Source organism: Phaethon aethereus (assembly GCF_964289735.1).
Source record: "Phaethon aethereus genome assembly, chromosome: 1".
Taxonomy (NCBI): Eukaryota; Metazoa; Chordata; class Aves; order Phaethontiformes; family Phaethontidae; genus Phaethon; species Phaethon aethereus.
This window is the reverse complement of record NC_138575.1, coordinates 65,377,118-65,391,873: the sequence shown is the minus strand read 5'-3', so window position 1 is coordinate 65,391,873 and position 14,756 is coordinate 65,377,118. Positions and strand designations below refer to the sequence as shown.

Genomic DNA, 14,756 nt, shown 5'->3' with positions numbered 1-14,756 from the left:
GGTACATGTTTCACTGTCACTAATGTGAAAGACCTTCTTAAAATGGTACGGTGGGGACTGATCCACAGCCTGCTGTAACCCACCAAATTCTTTCCTTTAATTTCACTGAGTTTTGAGTCAGGCCTGAGGGCAGCAAAATAGGATACTGAAGAGAGAAAGCCCAAGGAGAATGAAGAACGAGAAAGGAGCTGGTGTGGCAGCTGCTGTAATAATATACAAATCCAACATTTTACAAAATAGAATACTTGCAGGAAATATCTACTGTACATGGTAAAAAATTACTTGTAAGGCTAAGTTAGTTTTCCCCTTATTTATATCATTAGGAAACAAAAGAAAAAAGAGCTTCAAAATTGTTTATTTTTTTTCTAAATTGACTTCTTCTGGTAAACTGTAAAGTAGCCATATGCTAGCCTGCTGAATTAGGATTTTCACATCACATCCATCCTCAGTGGAGTCTGAGCACCCTCCGTAGTAATCAGATAAAACCCTGATCAAATTCTGGAGTAGGTTCGACTGTGGCACGCCAAGGACAAATTGCAAGCAGCACAGCTCGGGCAAAGGCATGACCAGGGTACCGAGAAAGGGAAAACCCTTAAAGGCAACAGCTACACAGGACAAGGAGGAAACAAAGCAGGGAGAAGAGTACTGGACCAGGATCAGACCTGAATACTGCTCTTTTCCACTGAACCTCCCTATGTGCCCATCTCTTTTGCCCTGTCTGCTGCCTACACCCTTAATTGCTCAGGTCAGGGGCTGTCTTGCCATACAGTTAATACAAATATCTACCACTTCCAGGCCTGAACTGCGCCTAGCTGGGGCTACCTATACCCCTTATCTTTTCGGCTAAGCAGTTGGTCTAAGATCACATCCCTGGAAAAGGATGTAAGAGGAAGATAAGACCTATGGCTTTATTTTAGGGCAATTCAAGTTTGGGGGGAAAGAATGGGTGTTCAGTGATATTTGTGTGTCCGATTTCAGAGTTTGCCCAAACCATTTGCAGGGTTAGGGAAGCTCAATTCTCTTCATTGTAACTGCTTGAACAAAATTTTGCAAAGCTAATAAATACTATTTACAACAGTAACAGGAAGATGGCAAGGGAAGGAAAACACAGGACAATCTGAGACCGGGTCTACATAAGAAATTCCGTCAACACATCTAGAAGCCAATAAATTAAATCCATACAGTACTCTCAGGAGGCACTTCTGGTTTAAGTCTTACATTGATTTAGTTTGTTGGGAAGGAACTGATTTAAGCTAAACAGATTAGCCTTAAGCAGACTAAGGGACATCCATCCAAAACATTGCATAAATTTAACAAAACCTGCTTTCTACACAGATTTAGTTAAACTAATGTAATTCTCCCACACAGACAAAGTGTGACAAGACAGCAACTGATCTTTGCTTGAATTCCACAAGGGTGGAAGCAGTAGGGAAGACTACTAGGACTGCTTTCAACCCAGAGAGAAACCTACCCCACTAAATGATAAAGGGGTTGGAAGGGAGAAGAGAGAAAGAGCTAGGGGAGCACAATTCAGCAGCATCACTGCCCACCCCTCTCCTGCCTGTGCTGTTAACTGAACAGCATCAGGGCCCATTCTTGCCCCTTCAGAATCAGACTACAAAACATGCTTCTCAATCCACCCAAAAGGCTCAAGTGCTGTAGACCAGTAGGCACAGAGCTGTCGCTAGATTTGGAGTTGGAGCAGCATTACGCTGCACCTCCTCTTTCTCTCAATTCCTTCTCCCAAGAAACCTATCACCCACATGCTCCCATCAGTTTTGCATATTCCACTCTTCTACAGAATGTCTTTGTGCTCAGATTAGGATGTGTGCCTGCATGCACACACACCCATCAGTCACCGGCACATTGCTGGCATCATCTGCCATCATAATTCAATCCTGCCCTTGCAGTAATCAGACAGGAAAGGAATAAAAGCAAAGACAGGGACTGTGTGTGAAGTGAGGAGGGGAGTTACACAGGCAAGAGATCCCATCTGCAGTCACATCCTCACCAGTCAATGCAGAAGTTGAACTCCCTCTCTTTTGTGCTTTGGTTCACTGAGGATGACAAGTCAGGGTGCTTTGGCTGAAAATATGTAGGAAAGAGGGAAGTCAAGAAAAAAGGCCTTTTTTATTTTTAAGAGGTGGCATTGACTCTTCTATCTATTTCAATTATCTTCAGTGTTTCATTTCCTTCTAGTTCGGAGTTCACTCTGCAGGGAACAAAAGAACCAAAACAACAAAGGTTAATGCTAATAGTAATTTTTAAAAGCGCATATCCTGCTTGAATTGGCTAATGCTAAAAAGGCACCCGGTATTTACCAGGTACTTGTCAGTTAGAGTAAGGTAACACACTGAATTAGTCATCTCTTCAGCTCTAGGTATAACTTTGACACAAGTGCTCAGAAGGCGTGCTTGGGGTGATACAGCTCATCCTAGCCCTCAGCAAGCTTCCAAACAAAATCCCCCTCTCCACTGTTCGGCATGCTTGCTACTGCTTGTTAGCAGAGACCAAGACCTGGGCCAGCAGGACAGTGGCAGGACAAGAAGAGGTAGAGTGGAAAGAAAACTACACACACATATTTAAACCACTGAATGTCTCTCTTTGCAGAGGCCCCAAAAACTTACATTTATGCTCGGGGGAAAAAAAAAAAAAAAAAAGAAGGAGCTGTGTTAAGTAGTTCAGATAACTCTACAGGTCTGCCTCTTCGGACTGAATCCTGCAAACTTTCCGCAGTAATGCTTTGGTCAGATCACTGCTTCAAGAAGCTCCAGCTCTTCACACCCTAACCTCATAGACAGCCCAGGGAGTCACAGCCTCACACATCCACCCAACTGGCAAAAGCTTATTCCTTTAGGGAACACAGAAGTACGTGCTTAAAGATGGGAGTAGACACAACTCACAGGCTTACAGGGGTTCAGTTTCTGGCAGAAGCAATGAGTTTGGTAGCTGTATTACTACAATATTGTTGCAACCACTTCTCCAGAGCAACAATAACTTTGCCTATAACCTCTCCAGACAGAGACCAAACTCTTACTTCATGTTTCACAGTGCCCAGCATAGCTGAACACTTACTCTTACTGCTGGCCTCCAGGCACCAATGACAGTGATGCCAAACACCCCTGTGACAAGCAGCCCACCCTGCACTCACCTGTGCTGCTGCAGGCCCAGCAGTACCGACTTCTCTAGCCTCGTCTCGTTGGCTATTGTGAACTGCATGATGTCATCCTGCTGTGTCCCTGGCATGGCTTCCAGGGACAGCGCTGTGTACTTTGAGTTGTCTGCTTGCCTATCATTGCCATCTGCAAAGGAGATCGGGCCTGACGACTCCTCCAGTTGGTGAGGCTCTTCATAAATTAGCAGACTCCTTGACCTCACTGCATACAAAGACAGAAGGCAAAAAGAGATGAGAAAGAGGCAGCTCAGAGAACAGCCCTGATCATTTCAGGAAATGCAAACCGTCAGAGCAGAACTAAAGCTGTAAAGGTCTTTTCTTTCCGTATTGATTAATTGGTAATTTGATAGGTGAGGGAAGATACCACAGCAATGGTTCAGGTAGGGATCAAAAAGCTCTGAATTATTCACAAAACAACAACAAAATTAAACAATCACTTTGATAATATATGTTGAAAGCAAGTGGTTCATTGTAGGTATATAATACTAACAGTTTCCCACTTAGTCCTTGGATTCTTTCTTGACACTGGCAAAGGAAACACCAGCTGATATCAGTTGTACATTTTAACAGTATGAACATTTGCTACTGAGTAGAAACCCTACTCGGTACAGACCACTAGCTTTAGTTCCACAAACAGGAACAAAACTGCTTTAAACAAAAATACCGAACAGGCCAGTGGGGAAAGGCTTTGCCCATGTCTATGATGTCTTCTGCCATCGGAAGAGCTTGCCAAGCTATCCTTTGAAAGACACAGGTCTATCAAGGAACGGCCTGCTCAGGAGCAGAAAAACAAGAGGTGCTTGAGGAGGAGGTTAGGAATGGGGGCGTGTATTGTGTTTGCATGGCAAGGTTTTGGTAATGGTGGGGGTTGCAGGGGTGGCTTCTGCGAGAAGTTGCTAGAAGCTTCTCTGTCCAACAGAGACCCACTGCTGGCCAAACTCGAGCCCATCAGTGACAGTGGTAGCGCCTCTCTCATAACATATTTATGAAGGGGGAAAAAATCAGCACACGGCATTTGCAGCGGGAGAGAGGAATGAGAATATGTGAAAACAGCTCTGCAGACATCAAGGTCAGTGCAGAAGGAGGGGCAGGAGGTGCTCCAGGCACCAGAGCAGAGATTCTCCTGCAGCTGTGGTGAAGACTATGGTGAGGCAGGCTGTCCCACTGCGGCCCATGGAGGTCCACAGTGGAGCAGATCTCCACCTGCAGCCTGTGGAGGACCCCACGCCAGTGCAGGTGAAGGAGGCTATGACCCTGTGGGAGGCCTGTGCTGGAGCAAGGGACATTGGACCTGTGGACCCATGGAGAGAGGAGCCCACGCTGGAGCCGGTTTGCTGGCAGGACTTGTGACTCTGCAGGGGACCCACGCTGGAGCAGTCTGTTCCCGAAGGACTGCACCCTGTGGAAGCGACCCAGGCTGGAGCAGTCCATGAAGAACTGCAGCCTGTGGGAAGTACTTGCGTTGAAGAAGTTTGTGGAGGACTGTCTCCTGTGGGAGGGACACCATGCTGGTAGAGGGGAAGAGTGTGAGGAGTTTCCCCCGGAGGAGGAAGGAGTAGCAGAAACAGAGTGTGATAAGCTGACTGCAATGCCCATTCCCCGTCCCCCTGTGCCGCGTAGGGGGAAGGTGGTAGAGAAATCAGGAGCAAGTTGAGTCTGGGAAGAAGGGAAGGGTACAGGGAAGGTGTTTTAAGATTTGGTTTTATTTCTCATTATCCTACTCCGATTTTGACTGGCAATAAATTAAACTGATTTTTGCAAGTTAAGTCTGTTTTGCCTGTGATGGTAATTGCTGTCTGATCTCTCCCTGCCCTTATCTCGACCCACAAACTTCTCATTATATTTTCTCTCCCCTGTTCACCTTAGTAGGGGAAGTGATAGAGCGGCTTTGGTGGGCACCTGGCACCTCGCCAAGGTCAACCCGTCACAGGGTGAAAAACAAGTGCCAAAGAGCACCAAGCAGGGAGCAAGACTGGGATAGTCATCACTTACCAATGGAGTCTGTGTAGGACTCTGGCGAGGAATGCTGCCTGGGCAACACCATCTTTGTAGCAGAAGGATATGGCCCATAGCTCTGAGAGAAGCTGCCAAAAACTACTGCAAAGCACAGCACCACCATCTGGCAAAGGGACGATGAGAAGAGGTAAGTGCATTAGCTCTTTGCCCACACGCGCACATCAAAACTAAGAATCAACACAAAGCAGATCTGGTACTTTTTCAAAACAAATCAGTTGAGGTTATTTGCATCACTACATACAGTATCTCTTAGCAAAGGCATATATACAATAACAGTTCAGTGTTTTAAAGGGCAGATCTCAATGCTAGAGTTTGTTTTCAATGTTTGCCACCATTTTGGCCTGTAACCTTATTTACTCCCAAAGCTGAAAAGCAGACACAACCACCATGTGTGTTTTACAGATGCTTTTGGGAATTTCCAAGGTTATTTCTGCTGCTGGCCCCAGCCTTGCTTTGAAGTCACAGAGAGGCTGGCAAACTAGGAGAACAACTTAGACCTTGAACATAATTTCCATCAATTTATAGCACTAGTATAAAGGGAACTTGCTGGCTGAGTGTAAGGAGGGAAAAGGGAAAAGTTTCATTCTAATCCTTTTATTATCCCAACTACTATTACTGAAATAGGCCAGAGGTAGATTTACAGCCTTAGTCATATTTTTATTTGGATATGCACGTTTATTTATACTGGTATCAAAAGAACAGGGCATCAAAAGTCCCCCTCGTTTTCACTTTACAACTCTAACCACCATTTCTCACATACAATATTGCAGGAAATAATAAAACAGGTCACTCAGAAAAGCAGTGCTCCTTTTTTCATCACTGCATCATCCAATCAAAAGCACAGGCCCCGTCTCCTCCAAAATTTAATGCCTTCCCACAACCATTAATCTTTATCAGCCAGGAGTCTCACCTACCTCAAAATTAATTGTCAAATTTTGAAGAGAAGTTTCCCAAGCTGAGAATTTGCAAGTGAGGGGCTTTGCAGAACAAGGGATGTGCCTTTGAGCAGTGGAAAGAGATTCTCATTCCCCTACAGTTCCAGCTGTAGGGACACTTACCATAAGACAGGTCCCTGTCTGTGTGCTAGCTGCCTTACACGAACGGGACACTTTGCCAGCAACCATGGCTTGGAGTCTCTGCAACTGCTGCAGAAGTGTTCTGGAAAGCAAAGACAACAGACGAGCATCAAATGCACTGTTCTACTTGATGGTTTACCAGCTTTTTGCTTCAAATTCCACACCTGACAATAATACGGCATTTATGACAAGGTACAGATCATTGAAGTCCTCCCCTCGAAGTTAGTAGTAACAAATACAAAGCACTGTATTGCTATTTGCTAAATTCTCCAGGAGTTGACAAAAATCACAGATGCTTGAACTGGCTACTCTGACCGTGTCTTTCAGAGGTCGCAACCACAAAGAGGTTCCACCCATGATGGCAATTCTGTTCGGGTTGGCATCAACAGTCCCAGATCAGGAAGGTATTCTGTCTTTCTGGCTGTTTTTCTTTTGCTATATCATCATCAATTACTAAAGTTAGGATACTAGTATTTTACATGAGAAATTATCTCAAAGAATGATTGATACAGGGTTTTCACAGCAGTTTTCATTAAAGCTTTTTAACAGACACAAGGAATAATCCAAATACTTGCCCTCGACACAGTCAAATATAGTACACCTTTGCATCATGATATTAACTTTGCTGTTTGTTACCAATTTTACTTTTCACTTCTTCTGCATGTCTCACAACTTACTGTGGAGGGTAACCCCCAAAAAAACCCAGGCAACAGCTTTGGAGGCTGTGACGTCAAATGCTAACACAAGAGGCAAGGTTAGGATGTCAGAGAAAATAGAAGGATTATTTTAAGATCAAATTGGCTAAAAGCTAATTGTAGGACAGACCCAGAGGTGCCTTCTCAGCTCAATATACATGTGTCTGCCTATTATTATAGATTTTTTAATCATCAATGCTCATTGCTAATTAGGGTTTAATGAATTCAAGGACTTCGGGAATGCATTCTGAAATGAGCACAAAGCATGCTCACAGCACAGATTTATCGGGGCCAGCAGATCCTTCTCAACTTATTAAGGAAGGATGTCTTCGTGCACTTGAGAGCATGGTTCATTCTGCAACTCAGTATTTAAAAAAAGAAAATGATTCATCTAATTCAGTCCTTTATTCACTATTAGAGAGACCACAGGCAAATTAAGAGATGAAAACACTGTCCCTCACATAAATGAGACCATCCTAATTCCCTGCTCCCTTCTGCATCTTTCCTCAATTCCTCTTCCCATCCACTACATGGCACAGGGTTCACAAAGACTTGCATACATGGTATATACCCTTTTCAGGCACAGAACTTGCTGCATACAGTATTCCCACCATATGCCACCACCTATGCTATACAGCAATGCCTTTTTAACCCTGCAATTTCTGTGCTAAAGACTAAATTTTCCCTGTTTCAGGCCTGAGTCATTGGGCTCAACACAGAACAGCTCTGCAGAGCGAGGAGGAAGGAGCCCTCCTCCTCCCCAGCTCGGGGGCTGGCAGCAGCAGCAGCCTTGAAATGCTGATCACTCTTGCCACTTTTTGTGGAGGCGTCAGTGAGAAAACAGCTAATGGCTGGTGAGGAAATCAACAGAGAAGAGGCGATTCTCCTCATTTTGCTCATCTCTGCCTTTTTGTGTCCAATTTAAAAAACCTGCTGGGCGGAGTGGTCCCAGAGAGCTGAATCCAAAATGCTCTCTTTTTGGAAAGTATCATTAGGCAGGTATTCTGAGGTCTCCTATACACAGAGGAAGATTCACCATCCACCTTATTTACCAACTACCTTCACATAAAATGTCCTTCTCCCCCAAATCATTTATCTGTTTGAGCAGAGCTACTGTCTTCTTCTCAGCAGACAAAGACTTGGTGTTGGGAGCTGACAGGCTACAGGTGCATTTTCAAACTAAGAGCAAGAGCCAAGGCAAGAGCAAGAAACAAGTTGGTTTGTTCAGAGGTGATACCAGTTTAACCTGCCACTGACAAAATAGGGCACTCCTTGGTGCTTTCATTCTCTGTTTGAATCTGGAATGGTGGAAGACTGGATTCCAAGGTCAAAAGATCTCCTTTCCCATGCAAAAGCTGCCTTCATTGTTACTGGATGGCTGCAGGGATCATCTGGACTAAGAGAGGGAAAAGGAGCAGCTCTCTGCTCTGTAGAACAGGAACTTAGGTTAAATGAAGATGCTCCCTCTAAATAGCAGCAAGAAAGCCACGAATGCTTTTAGTGAAACACACCGCCTATGGCTAAGTCTTAACAGGAGAAAATGCAATCCCAAGGCAGCATGCATAAGGGGGTTTGCACCCACAGGGGTTATTTTCACTGTGTCTGACACGTTTCCCAGTGATATTCAATTAGAGGGTCACCTCCGTAGGAGGTGTGAACGTGCTGTCACGCTTTTCCCTGCCAATGGAAGCACCTCATAGGAAAGCTGTAAAGTGACTGAAGACTCCTGCTCTCCCTTCCACACGCTGCCAGCAAATTCACTCTGCCTGTGATGTCTTGTTTTCGGGTGCACATCCACGTATTCATCTTCAGAAGAGTCCCTTTCACTACCAAAGTAAGGAACAAGTCAAGGCTTACTCGCTACTTGCAGTGGCATTTTGATTTAAGGAGAAGAAATTTGTCACTCCAGAACCTAGCCAGCTGGGAGGCTTCCTCAATTCAATGTTTATGTTTAAAATCCAACATAGATTTAAGTAAAAAAAGACAGCTTCTAGAGGACACCAAACACTGTTTGTTTTGATCAAGATCTTTCAGAGAATTTATCTACTTTGTGAGGAACAAAACCTAATTTTTATAAGGAGAGAGAGAAATACTATCTTGCAACTCTACACACAGATTCCTTCTCTGCCTGTCCTATTTCTAGAAAAGAGAGCAAATCCCAAAGTAAGAATTTCACTGAAGGGCCAGAATACCTCAAAGAAGAAAAAAAAAATCCACAATTTTTCCTCATTTAAATTACAAAGAAAAAATCCAGCAATTTTTCATCAAAAATCTTTCAGCATAAAAACACTGTCCTGCTGCTTTGAAAACATGGCGTCGCTCCAGGGCCACCACACTTTGTCAACTATTATAAGGGTATTCTGAAGTGAAGTGCAAGGTATCTTACTGCAACATAAATCAAGATCCTTCACTCCTTGAAAATGACTTGGTAAAACGGCTTTACCAGCCTCAAATAAAGGAACAGCTATGCAAATCAGTGAAGTCTGGAAGCTTTGGTGCCCATAAACCCTTGGTGGGTCAGACTGATATGCAGCTTGATCTTTAGATGACTGCTCAATAGCTTGCGCAGGAGCATGAGAAATGGAAGAACATCCCAATTGCATTTATAAAGCCACGGCCTTTAAGGTGCCTGTCAGAATGGAGAGCTACACAACTTGCAAGTCATTACTCCATGGGAGCAACTCTAGCAGCTACTTGCATGCATTGTCCAGGTGTGACACTCTCAATCATATACTAACTGGATCCTATGCCTATCATTTCTCCAGGAAAAGTGATCACCAATGTATTTATAAGTATAGACTCAACAGAACTGAAAAGTAAAACTACTTCTCACGTCACACGCAATACAAGATAGCCATGGCTCTCAGCTAGACAATGCTGGCGTCAGAGACTGTATTCCACCCCCTAGATCACTGGCAGTTTCTGCCTTCAGTCCCAGTGCCAAAAGGCAAGTGGATCAAGCCTTCTTGGTGACTGGGACAAGTCAGTTCAACTCTTTGTGCCAGCTTCTTCTCACACCCTTTGCTTTTTAAGACAGCAGTACCCCACATGTTCAGAAGCTACTAAAACCAATGAGAGCCTAGCTCTAGCCATGTGGCTATAAGGCATAACAGATATCCATGTAATAATGGATAGTTTTGAGAAAATTGCCTAGAAAGGAACTTAGATGGATTTCTTTTAAGGGACTGAGCTACACAAATTAGGATAGGAAACATATGTTAGTGTTCTAATACTAAAGATGCCAAAAATGTTGCAGTCACCCACTCAGAGTAATGAGAATTAAAAACTCCCCTGCATCTTGATCCTCAGTCTCCTGCCTTGCCTTTTAAAATGTATAAATGTCAAGGGAGATGCTTCTGGATGCAAAGATTTGACCACACTTGTACCTTTTACATTACATTTCTTCAGATCCAGAATTTCAGGCTAAGGCAGGCTCCCGGGGAAGATTCTTCTAAATTTTTTCATGTTACTGAGAATAATATAGGAACAATTTTACCAGAAGAAATTCTAGTGTTTCCATGGTTTGCAGTCAGATTTTGAAAGGCAAGCAGGGTTTCCCTGAAGCCTGAAGTATGTATCTGTGCAAAATGTGTTCTATACATAGAATAACATGCTCTAAAAAACTGATCACACATACTGGAAGGAAACTCTGCTGTTCAACAGTTTTATGTTTTGGAAATTGCCCTTCAGTTCCTCTCAGCTCCAGCCAGACTATAAAAACATGACCCTGACTGACAGCACATACATGTGCGTGAACTTTTTCGGTAAGCGGCTATAACCCAATTTTCCAACAAAGTAAAAAAACAGCTTTGTCTTCATCCAAACTGAATGCATGAACATTTTTACATGTAATCACAGCTCTTATTTTCCTGTTATCTTTCTTGCACTCTTACGATTTTTTCTAACAGAAGAACAGCTCTAATGCTTGTAGATACACTTTTAGATAAGATCTTCAACGATGTCTTCATTTTTTACTGCATTGAACACTCAAAGTTGCAACAAAAGTCAACTGGGGCTCTTCTTTGGGCATATTAAATAGATACATGTGTGTATGATTGTGTGTTAGGTACTTTGAGAAATAAAATCCTAAACATTTAAATTTGGGCATCCAAGAACAAAATGACACTGCATAATTTTGACCACCATTGCTTTGAACTTTGATTCCTGACTGTACATAGGAGGTGGAAGTACCAGCTATAGGATGCTGTAAAGATGAGTTCTGAAACATTTAAACAGTTTCTGATGCCACATCAAGGCTCTGTGCAAATACCAATGAGGAAACCAGACATTTTGAATGTAGGAAGTGGATAATGTACATTAAAAAACATCCTGGAACCATCCTCTGAACGAGACAGTTGCACAATTATACACTAAAAAATCAGAAAAGTGGGTCTTTGGGGTTAAGGTGAAAAAAAACATAATGTGTTATGTTACATAATTCAGGCTTGATGAAAGCAGGAACTTTTACAAATTTCTCAGTACTTCAATTTGAAGCCTTAACAAATTTTAAGTACAATTTCTATCAATATAGCCAAAACAGCATCACCATGAATTACAACAATTTCTGTGCAGAGGGTCAGGAACATCTGCTTCTCTGCAGGAGATTAACCACCAATATCAATGCTGTTGCAAAAGGAAGAAAACAATGCAACTCATCCCATATACCCAGGGTATGAAAGATTCAGAGATAACATCACTTAGCTAAATATTTTTAGAGTATTTTGCATGAGACATTTAAGAACATCAAATAATAACGAAGATGCTAAAGGTCCTGTCTAAAAAGGATGGACAATACCAACAAAGCTGTTCCCATGACCGCATCTGCAACAACTCCAAGATGAAAACAGCTGGCCAAATTTAGCTAAACTGGGGAGAACAGCTCTGGGCTTGACAACATGTTGTCCCCGACTGGTTCATCCACAGCTGCACCCTTCCTTAAAGCAGCTGGCTTCAGCACCTCCTGGGACAGATCCTGGGAGAGAAAATCCTACTCCACACCTACAGAACAATTCCTGGTTCTTTTATGTAAAACGCTGAAGCAAGATACAGGAGGCACAGAAATAGCTTGGCTCTCTTCAAACAAGCAGCAGATGTCTTTATGCATGAGCAGTGTGTGGGAGACTCTCCAGCAAATTACAGTGCTATAGGGTCTGGCTCCATGAAATTAGAGATTGGATCCGGAGATTAGAAACAACACATGCCACTCAGTTAGCAACACACTAGCTGCCAGACAAGCTCTAGGGCCATTTTCTGTGATCATGGGTCTTATCTTCAAAACTCAGCCTCCTCCCACACTTCAGTGCTACCATCATGTTCAACGGTAATATTCATCACTACAAATGCCTCTCACTAGAAGGTGTTAACAGTGGTCTTATCTAGTACCTACTCATTGGAATTTGCCATCATTAGAGAACTCATCGAGCATAAGCAATGACTGACACTGCGCTCTCAGCTAACATCCAATTAAAAGCTCAGCTATTGAACATTTTCCACCACGTGTCCTTTGAGAAACCCACCATCGAGTCACCTTTTTCTGGTGAAATGAAGAAATGAAGAAACAAGAAGTTGATTTTCCAAATGAAGGAAATACTGGGGTGTGAGACATTTAGAAGGGTGCACAATAATTGCAATGACATCTAGTAGTCCAGAAGGAACTAATAATGACACTTAAGTTTCAGCACTGTAATTTCTGGAAGTGTCATGCTCCAGGTCAAGGTCTCCTGTCAAAACAGTCTTGCACTAAATAAAGACAATTTGGAGAGTTGGGCTGTAGGTTTTTTTTATTATGTGTCACTAACTATGTTTCCTTGGGCAGTGGAAGAACTCGAAGAAGAGTGTTAAAAGGTTTCCCAAGCACACCACAGGTTAGGGAGACAGTTTAAAGCCTGACATCAAAGCCTCTATGCTTTACATCACTCCGCAGTCACAACAGCTGGCCTTCTTTATCCTTCTTTGACATTAACCAGATCAGATACAGCTACTCTTCACATTTCAGTTGATCTCTTAACTTCCAGATTTTCACTTTTCACTGTAACATCACACTACAGTTTTCTTTTATTCCCTTCACATCTTACCTGTTAGTATTCTCCAGGACTTCAACCTTCTTACGCAGCTCACTATTTTCATTCGAACAAGTCTCAACTCTGGAGACAGCACAAGGACAGAGGAATTAAAAAAATCAGTCATTTATTAAATTTGCTTTCACAGAGAGCTCTATGATCTTGCCTACATTTAATGAAAAGTTACACCAATGAACTTTAGTCATAATCTTTAATCATACTTCATGGTGTAAAAGACATCGTAAAAGATACTACTAGCTGTGGAGCACCTGCTTACAGTGCTCAACTACATCCCAGCAGGTGCAGCTCATTCAGAATGGGCTGTAACTACTTTTTGCCCCTTGAAATACCAACAGCAAAGACCCTGCTCAGATCTTCTCTGTGCATAAGGCCATGGGACAGATACTTTAAAAGTCACAGAACATGCTATATTTATGTTGTTAGCAAGTTTTTTGTGCAAAAGTGTTCAATGTGTGCATTTCATTGCTAGGATGAGGCACCACGCAGTTTAGCGAATGCCATGCTTCTGAAATCAGATCCTCAAATTTCAAGTTTAGGGAGGTTAATAAGCCAGAAGGATTCATTTCCAAGAGAGTGCTCATTTCCACACAGTCCCTGGAAACTCCCTAAACTAAAGTTGGTTATCATATGACGTGCCACATAAGAGATGCAGTAAAAATATGGAACTCCTAAAAAGACAAACATGACCAGCTGGAATAGCTTCAAGAAAGAAAAAGGTAAAAGGAAATAGCTTTGATATCTGTATGTATATGGTGGAATTTCACAAGAGTAACTCTGAGAAAGCAAGACTCATCCATAAAGAGGTAAGAAGAAAAAAAGGAAATTACATCAAAGATATCACCAAAGATGGTACAAGGGTCTCAACAGATCCATCTGGTGAAGTACATAAGAGAAATACTAGAATACTTGTCTGTTGGAAGAAAGTTTAACTTGGGATATAAATCACTAACTGAGGGTTTGGCTCCTTCTCGCTAAAGGAAGTCGATGGGTCACATGGTGTTTTCCCGAGTCCTGCTTATTTTCCCAGGCAGTCTTGACTCACCCACTTCCTATTTCTGTCTCTATCTGCACTAGCAGACAGAATGTATTCACTCTGAATCCACCTTTCCCTGGACACTGCCTACCCACTAGGCCAACAGAGTTGCATGAGGGGGAGGCTGATAGCAGATGGGTCTTGCCTTATTTAGGGTTTAAAGTCTCTGCAGCACGTTAGCAACGTGCTGGAGGTAGACAAAGTCACAAATGCAGCACCCCAGCGCAAGCAGAAGCCAGAAAGGACTTTTCTCAGTCACAACCACGAGATGGCAGCTGGCACTCTGTGCACAAAACAATCTCAGCATCAACAGCTGGATCTCTTCCCAGTCCAGCAACTAGTGCTATTGGCCCACTTGAAACAGGAAGGAGGCTGGCTTACTTTTTTTCCAGACTGTCCATGTATTCTTTCTTTTTTCTTCTACTTTCCTGGGCAGAGATCTAAGGAAAAAGGAAGAAAACACCATATATTTGCATAGGAAAAAAAGCATTAGAGAAGAATTAATAAACTGGTAAAAAGCCCTGATGTTATTAGATTCAAGCCTCCATGCTGTCCTCACTTCTATTCCTGGTAAGCAAAGCACTGACTTGGTCTGTTTCCACATCCTGAAGCAAGACTGCTCCTCTCAGTACTAGGAAAAAGATCATTCCCTGCTCTTACAGAACTAACCTTAAAAAGTAA

General features: G+C 42.9%; 1 protein-coding gene across 1 annotated transcript in view; it reads right to left on the bottom strand.

The window, feature by feature from the left end:
- Positions 1-2,136: 2,136 nt before the first annotated feature.
- CREB3L2 (cAMP responsive element binding protein 3 like 2) overlaps positions 2,137-14,756 on the bottom strand; it is a gene marked incomplete at its 3' end in the record, with an annotated part of 34,747 nt that continues 22,127 nt past the window's right edge. The window contains exons 6-11 of the mRNA XM_082014309.1: positions 14,457-14,515; positions 13,037-13,105; positions 6,250-6,349; positions 5,168-5,294; positions 3,152-3,377; positions 2,137-2,212 (exon numbers count right to left, since the gene is read on the bottom strand). Of these exons, the coding sequence (XP_081870435.1) occupies positions 2,137-2,212; positions 3,152-3,377; positions 5,168-5,294; positions 6,250-6,349; positions 13,037-13,105; positions 14,457-14,515 (657 nt within the window). The remainder of the gene's footprint in view (positions 2,213-3,151; positions 3,378-5,167; positions 5,295-6,249; positions 6,350-13,036; positions 13,106-14,456; positions 14,516-14,756) is intronic.